At 44.9% G+C, this 15,881-nt stretch overlaps 1 protein-coding gene across 6 annotated transcripts in view; it reads left to right on the forward strand.

The window, feature by feature from the left end:
* The window catches only part of ace2 (angiotensin I converting enzyme 2), a 144,684-nt gene extending 129,494 nt beyond the window's left edge, over positions 1–15,190 (forward strand). For 5 of the 6 annotated variants that reach the window (XM_069890267.1, XM_069890271.1, XM_069890269.1 and 2 more), the window contains 4 exons: positions 1,662–1,762; positions 2,144–2,260; positions 10,248–10,442; positions 13,636–15,190. In XM_069890267.1, the coding sequence (XP_069746368.1) occupies positions 1,662–1,762; positions 2,144–2,260; positions 10,248–10,442; positions 13,636–13,780 (558 nt within the window). In that variant the 3' untranslated portion in view covers positions 13,781–15,190. Of the gene's footprint in view, positions 1–1,661; positions 1,763–2,143; positions 2,261–10,247; positions 10,443–13,174; positions 13,252–13,635 lie in introns of those variants that run through there. The other variant, XM_069890268.1, reaches the window with a different exon arrangement.
* The last annotated feature ends 691 nt before the right edge of the window (positions 15,191–15,881 follow it).

The raw sequence follows: 15,881 nt of genomic DNA on the forward strand, positions 1-15,881 counted from the left end.
AGGGGGTAAAAGTCCACGTCAGCTGCAGGCTCGTTTGTGGCTGACAAGTCCGATGCGGGACAGGCAGACACGGTTGCAGCGGCTGCAGGGGAAAATTGGTTGGTTGGGGTTGGGTGTTGGGTTTTTCCTCCTTTGCCTTTTGTCAGTGAGGTGGGCTCTGCGGTCTTCTTCAAAGGAGGTTGCTGCCTGCCAAACTGTGAGGCGCCAAGATGCACGGTTTGAGGCGATATCAGCCCACTGGCGGTGGTCAATGTGGCAGGCACCAAGAGATTTCTTTAGGGAGTCCTTGAACCTTTTCTTTGGTGCACCTCTGTCACGGTGGCCAGTGGAGAGCTCGCCATATAACACGATCTTGGGAAGGCGATGGTCCTCCATTCTGGAGACGTGACCCATCCAGCGCAGCTAGATCTTCAGCAGCATGGACTCGATGCTGTCGACCTCTGCCATCTCGAGTACTTCGATGTTAGGGATGAAAGCGCTCCAATGGATGGTATTTGGCAAATACTAGAGCGCATCGGATGTCCCCCAAAGTTCCTCAACATGATTATCCAACTGCACGAAAACCAACAAGGTCGGGTCAGATACAGCAATGAGCTCTCTGAACCCTTCTCCATTAACAATGGCGTGAAGCAAGGCTGTGTTCTCGCACCAACCCTCTTTTCAATCTTCTTCAGCATGATGCTGAACCAAGCCATGAAAGACCCCAACAATGAAGACGCTGTTTACATCCGGTACCGCACGGATGGCAGTCTCTTCAATCTGAGGCGCCTGCAAGCTCACACCAAGACACAAGAGCAACTTGTCCGTGAACTACTCTTTGCAGACGATGCCGCTTTAGTTGCCCATTCAGAGCCAGCTCTTCAGCGCTTGACGTCCTGCTTTGCGGAAACTGCCAAAATGTTTGGCCTGGAAGTCAGCCTGAAGAGAACTGAGGTCCTCCATCAGCCAGCTCCCCACCATGACTACCAGCCCCCCCACATCTCCATCGGGCACACAAAACTCAAAACGGTCAACCAGTTTACCTATCTCGGCTGCACCATTTCATCAGATGCGAGGATCGACAATGAGATAGACAACAGACTCTACAAGGCAAATAGCGCCTTTGGAAGACTACACAAAAGAGTCTGGAAAAACAACCAACTGAAAAACCTCACAAAGATAAGCGTATACAGAGCCGTTGTCATACCCACACTCCTGTTCGGCTCCGAATCATGGGTCCTCTACCGGCATTACCTACGGCTCCTAGAACGCTTCCACCAGCGTTGTCTCCGCTCCATCCTCAACCTATTGAACATAGATTATCTGTATATGCAGATAAACTTTTACTTCTTGTGTCCACTCCAGAGATATCCAGACCAAAGATATTGTCGTTACTTAAATTTGCAGGATAAGAGCAACTATTACCACTAAAAGCCCCACTTACTATATATTCAAATTATCCTTTTAAAATAGGGAAAGATCAATTTAAATATCTAGGTATTATGATAACTAAGAATTTTAAAAACTTAGTTAAAGAAAACATTGTGTGCAGTTCTGGAAGAATCATTTTGGTACGTCGTGCAGTAATTGACATGTTTATTTCCAACAGTAGTTTTTTGCTTGTTCTGCTACATCTTTAACAGGATGGGGTGATCTAACAGTGTTTTGCAATTTGATTTCAGTATACATGGGATTCAAGTGAAAACTATTTTTTCCAATCAACTGTGGCATTTTCAATGAGAAAATTCTGGGAAGAAAATAAAGGAGAGCTTCTCAACTTTGTGTAAGTTACTTGGCTCTCTGTCACCTTGCAAGTCCTTTATGACTGTGGGTGTGCCTTTCAACAGGAAATTAGACCACAATTCGAATGGCAGAGTAGACTTGATGGACTACATCTCTGATGTAGTCGAATTCCTGGTGTCAGACAGTTCAATTGATGATTACAGCTCGCAATGATGGAATGGACCGCTGGCCGGTTTGAATCCAGTTTGTAGCTGGAGCTAACTATTGGAGCTAACAATCTCGTTACTGCCTCTGGTTTATACCTTAGCCAGAATAAATGAGTACTGTTGAGAATGTGTGAGTGAAATACTGAAAATATTAACCAAGGCCTGTCTTTGGAGCTTCTGTTGATGAATTGGTCCTTTTGTTTAATTTTATACAGGGCAGAAAACGTTAAGTTATTCCAAGAAACAAAAAGGATCTCATTTTATTTCTACGTGGTTCATCCAATCAACAACACAATGATTATTCCAAAATCTGAAGTGGAGCAAGCGATCAGGTATCTCCAGAGCTCAAAGTATACAGCAGCACTTAGGAACCAGATAGTTATTCCTATGCTGTCTTTGCTCAGAGCCAACTGATCTCTCTCTGTAATCCTGCATGACAATTCTGGGTCTTGTTTATTGTACTATGTATGAGAGGCCTGGACTGCTCACAGAACAAACTTTATCATTGCATCTTGGTACATGTGACAATAAACTTGATGCATGGATGGGAGGGGTACTGTATGTAGGAATGTTGCAGGGAGAATTCAGTTTAATCAATTAAATTTAAATTTGAACATATTTAGAGCACTGTAACAGGCCATTTCGGCTCTTGAGTCTAGCCCGCCCAATTTACACCTCGTTAACCTACACCCACGGAACAATTTGTTTCCGTGGGGGGAAACCAGAGCCTCCAGGGAAAACCTATGCAGACACGAAGAGAACATTCCAACTCCTTACAGACAGCATGGGATTCGAATCCCACTCTGGTCCCTATTATTGGTCCTGTAAAGGCGTTGAGCTAACCACTAAGCTAACCATACTGCAGAGACTAGAGGGGCCAAAGGCCTGTTTCTGTGCTGCAGTGTTCTATGGTTCTCTGATGTTCTCCAGGAGGTTTGTTAGAACTCAAGAATAAGGTACAAATTTCAGATTCAGATGTCAGATTTATTGTCCGAGTACATACATGACATTACGAACCACCCTGAGATTCCTTTTTCCTGCGGGCCAGGCAGAATCACCACTAATTGGTAGTGTAAAAACAAACTGTACACAGCATAAACATGTAAACAAATAAAGAGCTGTAAACAGATAACAAACGCAAACAAACTGACTGTGCAATAGGGAGAGAATAAAATCAATAAAGTAAGAGCCCTTAAATGAGTCCCTGATTGAGTTTGTCATTGAGGAGTCTAATGGTGGAGGGGTTGCAGTTGTTCTTGAACCTGGTGGTGCGAGTCTTGTGGCATCTACACCTCTTTCCTGATGGCAGCAGCGAGAACAGAGTGGGTGCTGGGTGTTGTGGGTCTTTGATGATTGCTGCGGCTCTCTAATGGCAACGTTTTTTGTAGATTAACTCAATAGTAGGGAGGGCTTTACCTGTAATGTCCTGGGCTGTGTCCACTACCTGTTGAAGGGCTTTACACTCAGGGATATTGGTGTCCCCATACCAGACCATGATGCAGCCAGTCAGCACACTTTCCACCACACCTCTTTCGAAAATTACCAGGATTTCCGGTGTCAAACCAAATCTCTGCAAACTCCTAAGGAAGTAGAGGTGCTTTCTTCACTATGCCATTAGTGTGTTGGGTCCAGGAAAGATCCTCCGAGATGGTGACTCCCAAAAATTTAAATTTGCTCATCCTCCCCACCTTTGATTTCCCCCCAAAATCTTGTGGTTACAGCCATAGAGTCACAGTGTGGAAACATGCCCTTCAGCGCAACCTGCCCGCACCAACCAAAATGTCCCACCCTCATAAGCCCCACCTGTCTGCGTTAAGTCCATATCCCTCCAAACCCATCCTATCCAAGGATCTGTACAAATCTCCCTTAAACATTGCAATATTATTTGCCTCAACCATCTCCACCAGCAGCCTGTTCCAATCTCCCACCTGAGAGGTTAAAAAAAAGTAACCTCTCAGGTTGCTATTGAACCAGTTGAATTACAAACCAGAACGAGTTCCAGAAGTTTATGAAAATTGAACAAGTGCCGCAAATAAAATAACTGCAAACATTTTTACGTTTAAATTTAAATTTAGACATACAGCACGGTAACAGACCATTTCGGCCCACAAGTTTGTGCCACCAAATTTACATCCCCCAATACATTTTGAAGGGTGGGAGGAAACTGGAGCCCCCGGGGAAAACCCATACAAAGACACAGGGAGAACATTCAAACTCCTTACAGACAGCGTAAGATTCAAACCCCGGTCCCGATCGCCGGCGCTGTAAAGGCATTGTACTAACTGCTGTGCCAACTGCACTACTAGGAATGTGACAAAATAAAGAACATTCCAGCACAGTATAGGCCCTTCAGCCAACCTACTCCACCCCAATCCCCCCACACCCATGCCATCTATTTCACTTACATCCATGTGCCTGTCTTTTAAATAGTCTCATTGTACAGGCCTCCATCATCACCCACAGCAATGCATTCCAGGTACCCATCACACTCTGTGTAAAGCATACTTACCTCTGACATCTCCCCTGAACTCTCCTCCACTCTCCTTAAACAAATCTCCTCTGGTGTTTATGATTGTCTCTGTGGCAACTTTGTTCCAATTAAATATGGTCGCTTGGAGGCTAAGTTAGGGGTTTGTCTGTGAAATAAATCAGTACGAATTCCAGTTGAATTTCCTCAAACAATTTTTAATAATGAGCACAAAAGGGCTGAAAAAACTGATTTTTCTTAACAAGCAACTTTCCGTTATAACATTTTTATGTAGCAGGCCATGAACTTGTTATTTAATGTAGCGAAGCGAAGTGGTTGACAGGAATTATCCCTGTCTAACTCACCCTCCTCAGATCACCAACTTCTAAACCTATATTTAAATGTGCCTGAAACTACCTTTGAACGCGCTGGCTCCCAGCTCCAACCACTAGCAGCTGGCAATGAGCCAAGCGCACATGCATATTGAGGGTCGCGCTTGCCCTTGCTCAAAATTACTCTTTGTTGGCACTGAGCCAACTGCTCCTCCAGCATCGCAATGGTGCCAGCCTTGACACATATGCCTCCTAGCACCTGCGCACAGCAGTCAATATGGCCACACATGGCCCAGTAACCTTCATGAGGCCGCCGACACTGCAGGAACCAATGGGACACCACCCAACCACAACCAAAAGAGAGCCTTTAGTTCTTACACTCGCCCCAGGATAAAGGTGCTGGCTCTCCACCCTATCTAAGCCCATCATAATCTTCCATACCTCTATTACATCATCCTCTTCCTTCATCGCTCCAAAGATAAAAGCCCTAATGTTGTCACTCTTGCCTCATATGGTGTTCTCCAATTCAGGTGACATCCTGCTAAATCAGCGCTACACCCACTCCAAAGCATCTACACCCTTCCTGTTACGAGGCAACCAAAACTGAATACAATACTCCAAGTGTGACCTAACCAGGGTTTTAGAGAGCTGTCACATTGCCTCATAGCTCTTGTACTCAGTCCTCCAACTTATGGAGGCCTTCTTAATCGTCCTATCAAAATGCACAGCAACCTTGAGAGATTTATGGACCTAAACCCCAAGATCTCTCTGTTCCTCCACACTATTAAGAATCTTGCCTCCATGTACTCTGCCTTCAAGTTCAACCTGCCAAGGTGCATCACTTCACACTTATCTGGATTGAACTCCAGCCACCACTTGCCTGCTCAACTCTGCAGCCTCTCTATATCTTGTTGTAACCTATGACAACCTTCTACACTATCTACAATGGCTCCAATATTTGTATCATCTGCAAGCATATTGACCCACCCCTCCACTTCTTCACCCATCATTTATAAAAAATCACAAAGGGCAGGGGTCCAAGAACAGATCCTTGTGGAATGCTGCTAGTCACTAATCTCCGGGCAGAATATGTTCCATCTACCACTACCCTCTGCTTTCTGCAGGCAAACCGACTTTGAATCAAAGCAGCCAAGATTCCATGGATACCATGCCTATGACTTTCTAAATAAGTCTACCATGGGGGACCTTGTCAAACGCCTGACTGTAATACACATAGACCACATCCACCATCCTACTTTCATCAATTTCTTTTGTTACCTCCTCAAAAAACTCAATTAGGCACATGAGGCACGACCTTAAAAAAAGGTAATAGGGAGAATCCAGGGAATTATAGACCAGTGAGTCTTACATCAGTGATAGGCAATTCTTGGAGAGGTTTCCTCAGGGCAGGATATACAGGCATTTAGAGAAGTATACTCTTAGGGAGAATCAGCATGGCTTTGTGAGGGGAAGATTGAGCCTAATTAAGTGTTTTTGAGGAGATAAGAAAAGAAATTGATGAAGGTAGGGCGGTAGATGTGGTGTATGAAAGATGTGAAGCATGGGATCTATGTAGTCTTGTCTGTGTGGATTTAGAATTGGTTTGCTTGTAGAAAGGAGAGAGTAGTGGCCAGAAAGCACTCTGCCTGGAGGTCAGTGATGAGAGAAGTTTCACAGGATAGTGACCCCTCCTCTTTGTGAAAATTTTTATATATAAATGACCTAGATGAAGAAGTAGAGAGATGATACGAAGGCTGGGGTATTGTTAATGGTGTTGAAGGTTGTCGTAGGTATAGACAGGATGCAGAGTTGGGGAGAAAAGTACCAGATGGAGTTCAATTTGGATAAGTGTGATGTGATGCATTTTAGGAGGTTAAACTTGAAGGCAGTGTAAAAGAACAGAATGACCTTGGGTTCTAAATCCAGACATCTCTCAAGGTTGCTCTGCTGATTGATAGGATAGTTAAGAAGGCCTATGGGCTTCATTTGTCAGGGCATTGAGTTTAAGAGATGTGCAGTAATGTGGTAGCTCTACAAATCTCTGGTAAAACTGCACTTAAGAGTATTATGTTCAGTTCTGGTCACCTCATTACAGGAAGGATGTGGAAGTGTGTTGAGCCCAGAGGACCCCAAAACCCAGCAGCAAGAGAAATTCACCAAGACAAATGGTTACTTAAACAAAATTACTTTTAATTTTCTTTAAACATAAAAACAGGATCAAACTTTAACTTATTATTATTAATTTAACTTAATTTAACCCCCTTCTAATTCTAAGCACACGTTTATGTAATGTTAAGTTAAGAAAAGTTTTTTGACTCACCTCACTCATCCAAATTCACCAGTATCAGGCAATTCTGATACTGTGCACAGAATTTAACATTTATGAAATTCACCAGGTTTGAAAGGTAAATGGTTTCCACTCAGGAAGATTCTTGTCAATTTTCAGAGAGAGATTTGTTGCTCATTGGACACCCACAACTGATTCCTTCTGATCAGCCGCTTCGGTGACTTGCCAAAGAAACTTGCCCCATCAGTGTTCTCCAGATGATAACCTCTTTCTTTCAGGTCACCACAGAGTTCCTTTTTGTTTCCCTTATCTCAGGTGAAACATTATACATCCAGCTGTCTCCTCTTGTATGGACCACAAGGGCTGATCTCAGAACTCACAACCCGTCTTCAAAATGAGGTTTCAAACAAGCTTCCAAAAGCCACTGCAGAAAAGCAGCAGTCTCTCTCTCTCTCTCTCTCTCTCTCTCTCTCTCTCACACACACACACACACACACACACACACACACACACACACACACACACACACACACACTTAGAAAAAAAACCTGTTTGACTGTCTCTGCTTGTAAAACCACATGACCTTCTTAGTGCAAACTGCACTCAGATAGACTGGGGAACTGGCCCCAATCTTCTGAGTCCGTTCATCTGTTGCTTTCAAAAACAATAATCCATTTCTCCACAGCATGTCCAATTAACACCTACTTGTGAAGTCTCTATAGGCATTCTTCAAAGATTTGCAAAGGCACTCAGACCCTGGACTGTCTGGCTAGAGCAGAGCTCTGGCATTTTAAATGAGATCTGTGTTGTGAAGTGTTTGTATCTGTGTGTGACCTAATTAAAACCCCCACGATCTATCTTCCAAAAATGTATCTATATGCAAAATATAACAATCTGTCACAGAAGCTGTGGAGAGGGTGCAGAGGGAATGTGGTCTTTTAGGATAAGGCAAGGTTAGCAAAGCTAGGAATTTTCCCTTTGGAACGTAGAAGGATGAGAGGAGACTTAACAGAGGTCCACAAAATTATGAGAGGCATAGATAGGGTGAACAGTCAGCGCCTGTTTCCCACGGCAGGATCAGAAAACACATTTATACAAAGTGAAGGAAGGAAAGTTTAGGAGTGCTTTTTCTACACAGAGCGGTGTGGGGGCTGGACTGCCTTGCAGGAGATGATGGTGGAGCTGAAACATTAGAGGCATTCAAAAGACTCTTAGACAGACACATGGATGACAGAAGAATGGGGAGTTGTGAAGTAGGGAGATATTTTTTGATATGTATGTATAGGTCGGGTACAATAAACACAAGGGCCGAAGGGCCTGTACTGTGGTCTAATGTTCTATGTTCTGTTTGTTACCTTCCGCAGCCTTCTGTGTTCCAGGGCACTCAAATTCCCCAACTAGCCTGTGATCCAACCAGTCAGTATAGTTTCCAAGCTGTACCTGTGGAAGTCTGATAGAGTATCTGACAACATGTCAAACCTCCTCGGACTCCTTGGAATGTAGAGGCACTATTCCCTCTTCATGGTTGTCTCGATGTGTTGGTTCCAGAGAGGTCTTCAGAAATATGGATACCCAGGAACTTGGTTCTGACCCTCTCCACCTCCATCCCATCAACGCAAACAGGTGTAAGATCCCTCAGCCTCCCCTTCCTAAATCAACATTCAGCTCCTTGGATTTGGTGACATTGAGAGCAGGATTGTTGTTCTGGCTCCACCCCGCCAGGTTCTTGATCTCCGTCCTGTATTCTGACTCATCATTGCCAGTTATTCAGCCAGCAACAAGTTGAATTGAATAGTTTATGGTCACATGTACTGAGATGCAGTGATACATCTTATTTTGTATGCTATCCAGTTAAATCACCCTCCACAATGCACAACAGATAGATCTCAAGAAATTGTGAGAAAGAAAATGTTGCAATAAAACAGACTTGCGGGGGATAAATTTAAAGAGAAATTTAGAGAGAAAGGCATCATCCTTGTATCTTCTGCCCAATGGAAGGGTGGAGGGGTAAGTGTGACCAAGATGGGATGGGTCCTTTAATGAGTTCGTTGTTTTCCATAGGCAGCAGGAAATGTGGATGGGGTCAATGGAGGGGAAGGTCTATGTGATGCCCTGAGTTTGTTTCAAATTTTCTGCAATTTCTTGAGGTCTTGGACAGAGCACCTCCTGTCCCACGGAAGGATGCATCTAGACTGGATATTATTTCCCAAGGTACATTGCAGGGGATGCACCTGGACAGGATACTTCCCATGGGGCATTGCAGAGATTCACATGGATGGGATACTTCCCATGGTGCATTGCAGGGATGCATCTGGACTGGATACTCCCCATGGTGCATCTATAAAAAATTAGTTGAGGGACACTGAGGACAAATTGATTTGGATTCCAAGAAACTAAAGGTCATGGGTGCACGTTCTTCACCATAGCATTGGGTCAAAACAAGTTATGGGTGATATTTCCACCTAAAGGTCTAAAGTTCTCAACCTAACCCATCCCAGCACTGTTGATATAGACGGGAGTGGGTGTCTTCACCCCACCCTCCCTTCCCCACCCCAGCACCATTGATGCAGACAGGAGTGGGAGCCTTAGCCCACCCTCCCTTCCCCACCCCAGCAACACTGATGCAAACAGGAGTGAGTGTCTAACTCAACCCTTCCCTTTCCCACCCCAGCAAAATTGATGCAGACAGGATTAAGTGTCTCACTCCACCCTCCCTTTCCCCACCTCAGCACCACTGATGCAGATGGTTGTGTGTGTCTCACCCCACCCTCCCCTTCCCCATCCCAGCAATGTTGATGCAGATGGGAGTGGGTGTTTCATCCCAACCTCCCTTTCCCCACCCCAGCACTGGCAAGTGAGTGGGGGTGGGGTGTGATTCTTTACCTCACACTGCTGACATTGTTGTCCTGCCACAGGTGGTTCTGCCAACGAGATTCTATCTTTCCCTCTACCCTGTCTCACCATTATTTTTGAGTCATCCAACTACAGTGCATTTGGCCTTTGACATGAGTGCAGAGGGTGTAGACAGGGTTTACATAATTGGTTGAAGGGCCTGTACTGTGCTGTAATGTTCTAGGTTCTGTATTACCCTGGCGAACAAGGTTTTCAAATCAATGTGAGTTATTGCCATTTCCATTCCTGAAAACCTTCTTGCCAATTATTATTCATTCTTTAATTTTGAAATTTATTTACATTGACTGAGGAGATTGAGCAAAAATTACTCTCTGTTTCAGGCAAAACAGAAATCGATTCAACAACGCATTCTTACTAAATGATGAGACATTGGAGTTTGTTGGCATTCCACTCACGTTGGCCCCAAAGAGCGAGCCCCCTGTGACAGTCTGGCTGATTGTGTTTGGAGTTATCATCAGCCTGGTCTGCATTGCACTGATCATCTTGATCGTTGATGGATACAGAAGTCGAAAAAAGTGAGTGCAGAGGAAATGATTCTGATCATGACTGCTGTCAATAATTAAATATTGTGCTGAAGTAAAAGATTCATTCCTTGTTAACATCAGGTGCCCTAATATAAAATGTCCTAACAATGCTCGTTTCTTCAGATAACAGAAAAAAGAATTAACTCTGTATAACTATATATCATTGACATATGTGTTGTTTGAGACCAGGACTGACGTGTTCCAGTGAAGAAAGGATGGGGAGCAAGGGTTACAAACACGGTTACAGGAGATGTTACAAAGTTAGTCAAGAAGAAAAAGGAGGAATACGTAAGGTCCAGGAAGTGTGGGACCTGGAGATACGTAGAGGTTGAACGAAGAGCTCAAACAGGGCATGAGGGAAGTCAAAAGACTAGGGAGAAGATAGGAACACTCGAGGACAAAGGAGTGTATTTGGATGGAGTCAGAGGAGTTGGGCAAGGTTCTAAGTGAGAACTTTGCATCAGTGTTTACCAAGGGGAAGGATACGGACACTCGTGGAGAATGCTCATGTGCTCGGGCATTGTGAGATCCAGAAGGAGGTGGTGTTGGGCCTTTTGAGGAGCATTAAGGTGGTCGTCCCCAGGGCCTGATGGGATATATCCCCATTTATTGAAACAGGCAAGTGAAGAGATGGCTGGGGTCTTGATGAAGATCTCTGTGTCCTCACTAGTGACAGAAGAGTGGCTAATGTTGTACCTTTGCTCAGGAAGGGGAATTAGGATAATACAGGAAAGTATAGACCAGTAATTCTCACAGAGTAATATCATCAGATATGGGAGCAGAAATAGGCTATTCAACCCATCAAGTCTGCCCTGCCCTTCAATCCATTTTCCCACAGCCCCACTGCTCAGCCTTCTCCCCAGAACCTTTGATGTCCTGGCTAATCAAGAACCTGTCAACCTCTGGCTTCCACAACCACCTGTGGCAACAAATTGCACAGATTCACCACTGAAGAAATTCTTCTGCATCTCTGTTCTAAGCAGACACCTTCCATCCTGAAGTTGTGTCCTCTTGTCCTAGACTCTCCCAGCATGGGGAAATAGCCTTTCTACAGCTACTCTGTCCACACCTTTCAACGCTCGAACTGTTTCAGTTAGATCCCCATCATTCTCCTGAATTCCAATAAATACCAGCCAAGAACTGTCAAACACACCTCACATTTTGTTTTAGACATACAGTACAGTAACAGGCCCCTAAGTCTGTGCTGCCCAATTTACACCCTATTAACCTACACCCCCGGTACATTTTGAATGGTGGAAGGAAACCAGAGCCCCCGTAGAAACCCACACAGACATGTGGAGAATGTACAAACTCCTAACAGACACCGCAGAATTCGAAACCCAGTCCCAATCACTGGCACTGTAAAGGCGTTGCACTAACCGACACACCAACCATGTTGCCCCTCTGATAAGCTTTTCATTCCGGAATCATCCTAGTGAACTTGCTCTGAACCTTCTCCAAGTCAGCACATCTTTCCTTCAATGAAGAGCCCAAAACTCCCCACAATGAGGTCTCACCAGTGCCTTGTAATAGAAGGGAAACGACTGGAAGGGTTACTTAGGAATAGGATTTATATACATTTGGGAGGTTCATGGTCAGGTTAGTGAGGGGCAGGTCATGTCTTACTGATTTGATTGTGTTATGTGAGGTGGATGTTGAGGGTAGGGCAGTGTCTGTTGTCTACATTTGCCAAGGTCCCTCATAGTAGGCTGGTCCAGAAGGTGCAGATGCACGGTGAGTTGATAGTTTGGATACAGAATTGGCTGGTCCATAGAAGAAGTGGTGGAAGGGTGGTATTCTGACTAAAGACTCTTAGATGCATTGATGTACAGAGGGATCTGGGGCTTCAGGCTCAAACCCAAAATGTCCATTATGTATTTTTGCTTTTGCTACATAAAGGACGCTGTGTGACCAGCTGAGTTTCTCCGACATTTTGTGTTTTTACTTCATCCACGGTGTCTATGGATTTTCAGGATTTACTCCAGGTCCATAGCTCATTGAAAGAGGCTGCACAAGTAGATTGGGTGGTTAAAAAGGGTGTGTGGTCTGCTTGGCTTCATTGGGCTGGGCATTGAGCAGAAAAGTAAGGAGGTCATGTTGCATTCCACTGCTACAACAGGGCACAAAAGTACTGGGAGAACTCTGGCAACATTCATGGAGTTGATGTTTTGGGTCTGTGGCCTTCATCAGCAATGCTGAATAAGATGAAGGGAAAGTGAAAGGGGAGTACCACAGATTCACAGATGATAGAAGTAGAGAAGGGAGCTGAGAGGTGATGGGGAGAAGACAAAGGGCTGAAGAGGAAGGAAGGGAAGGGGGTAGTGAACTGGAGGAAAGGAGGCATGGGTGATGGGCAGGGGAAAGAGGAGGATAGGGATGAGGGAAAGCGATGGGGGAAGGGTGGCCAGAAATTTGTGATCAAGGTTGATGCTGTCTGGTTGGAGAATGCCACAACTGCACCACACTTGTCAGCATGTTGACACCATGTTAGATAGCAGGTTCAGCACTAGGAACTGGGGAGAAGTATGAAAGCAAACATGCATGAAGGGGAAGGTCCATGGAGCCAGGCAATTGTGCAAACTCTCCCCAGAGCCGATGGAAAATAGCATAGACAAGGAGGAATGGGGTCAGTTGTGGGAAGTGGAAAGAATGGTGAGAAGCAGAAAGAACTGTAAAGGTCAAGGAGGAGCAGTTTGTGCAAACATTTATCTCCTTTTGTGCAGTCAGGATGTCTGCTGATGATTGCACCCTGGTTGATGCCATTCACAAGCCCACAGCAATGAACAGAGGAAGGCTGCCTGGAGCAGCAGGTAGGCAGTCAGTTGATTACTGACTTGCTGACTCTATCGTGCACTGGATTATGACCACATTTTAATTTAATGGAGAGATACAACATGGTAACAGGTCCTTCCAGCCCATGAGCACATGCCACCCAAGTACACCCACGTGACCAATTGCCTACTATCTCTGAACGTGGGAGGAAACCAGACCACCAGAAGGAAACCCACACAGGTCATGGGGAGAACGTACAAATTCCTTACAGACAGCACAGGGTTCAAACCTGGATCACTGGCGCTGTAACAGGGTTGTGCTACACTAACCACGTCAAGTTTATTACAAGGTACTTGGTGTGACTTGGCTGTGTCAACTCAGAGTAACTTTAGTCTCCATCTCCCAATTTCAGGAAGGCAAAAGCACAAGATACAGAATCGGATAACGGTGAACTGCACAAAAGCAAGGATGATCCCAGTTTTGTGGAGATTGAGATGGTAAAAGGGACAATGAATGAAGCTTTCCAACATGATGAGCCTGTGAATACAGAAATGTAATGAACAACATTCACCTTGATTTTGCCTTCATTGCCAACATCTGCTGGCTTAGTTTCAAAATCCATGCAAATTATAGTGGTTTTTAAACAGATTTGATGATTACAGGTTATTTTCAGCCACACAATTATTGGACAATCATCAGTTTAGATGTTGCAAGTTTCAAAAACCTATCCCCAAAATATGTCCCTGAAAAACCTAATTGGAAACAACAATAAATATTTGCCTACTTTTGAGAAGTAGTGCAGGTGTTCTGGAATTTCACCAAGAACCTCCAAAGGCAGTAGCCTCCTGGAGACTCCTCCAAGATATGCACCCTCCTGACTGGAGAAACATATGACAGATCCCTCATCAGCCCATCCCAAGCAGTGCGATGGGAGTCCCGTCACCAGCATGATGGTGGGGATTCTAGAGGGTGGCCTACCAGTCCCTCATGTGGGAACTTGGGGTTAACAATAGATTCTGATCTTGCCAGTGACACTGAGAGCCCAGAAAATGTTCCAATTATCCTACCCCGTAGTGATATCCTTACCAGGAAAGAAGGAAGAGGCAGTGTACTCTGAACATCAGCCGTCAGGATGACTTCCACTGGCCTGGCCTTCAAAAAAACCATCTGATATTGGTGGCTCTGGTTCAGGTACTGAAGGGTTCAGTGATATTTCCAGTGGGTGGGGTGGGGGGTTGGTGTGACCAAGGATGGAGACCAGTGGCAGTATTTGAATGTTTTGAGGCCTGGCTGTACGTCGCTCACCTGGTTTCCCCCCTCCCCAATGCACTGTGCTTCCAGGGTTAGTTACTTTTCCAACTATGGTGGAGAACCCTTCATCACTCAATGAGAGGTCCTCTATATTGGAAACTGGAGAAGATTCTGTAAAATGCTGCAGGCTTAACTTTGATATCCTGATCCCAAGTTGTGAACACATCAAAGATGATTCTCCAAGCAAGATAATAAAATACACTCCTGAACAGCCCACCCTCCTCCTTTCTACTAGTGCATGCCTTTCACTGCAATTTCTGAAGGCTAGATTCTAACACGGATTGTTCACAGCTACAGGGAGAGCTTCAACTACTTTGGGTTGTTTTCTCCAGATTGTTGAAAATCAATAAAGCTTCATAAGATTAGGAATGCCATTGATAGGGTGATGAGTATGGAAAAATGTCACACCACCAAGAGGATAAGTTTATGGCACAGAGTGGAAAACATCTGAAATGAGATGCCAGGAATAGAAATGATGATAGGAGTGTTTAAGAGGCTTCCAGAGCGACATAGGGATGTGCAGGGATATGAATCAGGTGCAAACAGCAGAGATTTACTTTGATTTGTCATCGGATTCAGTGCAACCATTGTGGACCGTGGGGCTTGTTCTTGTGCTGTACTGTTCGATGTTCTAAATAAAAATATGACCCTCTGAACAGTTCCTGTGAATGTTTCTGTTGTTAAACAAGAAAATGTGCAGATGTTGAGGTCTAATTCATGACACAAACATGCTGGAGAAACTCAGAAGGTCCTGCAGTATCCATGGAGAGCAAAAGGCAGTCTATGTTTTTAGCGTGGGTCCTTCCCAATGAAAGGGCCAGGCCCGAAACGATGATTACCCAATACCATCTCTGGATGCTGCAGGACTTTCAGAGGTCCTACTGCACATTTGTGCATTGCACTGGTGAATGCTTTATCGTCTTGCACAGACCCTCACCCGCTGTCAGGCAGCCTGAATGGAGGAGGTTTGGATATGTGAGACCAATCTCATGGATCTAATCACCATCATAATTACAACGGATGTTACCTGGGAGTTCAACCGTCCTGTGTCAGGACATGTGGGTTCAGTATGAGTTCACCCTGTCTTCGGATGTGTGGGTTTCGTGTGAGTTCTCCCTGTCTCGGGATGTGTGGTTTCAGTGTAAGTTCTTCCTGTCTCAGGACATGTGTGTACAGTGAGAGTGCTCCCTGTCTCAGGATATGTGGGTTCAGTGTGTGTTCTCCCTGCCTTGGGACGTGTGGGTTCAGTGGAAGTTCACCCTGTCTCAGGATGTGTGGGTTCAGTGTGAGTTCTCCCTGTCTCAGGACATGTGGGTTCAGTGTGTGTTCTCCCTGCCTTGGGACGTG

This window comes from Narcine bancroftii, chromosome 7 (genome assembly GCF_036971445.1).
Source record: "Narcine bancroftii isolate sNarBan1 chromosome 7, sNarBan1.hap1, whole genome shotgun sequence".
Classification (NCBI taxonomy): domain Eukaryota; kingdom Metazoa; phylum Chordata; class Chondrichthyes; order Torpediniformes; family Narcinidae; genus Narcine; species Narcine bancroftii.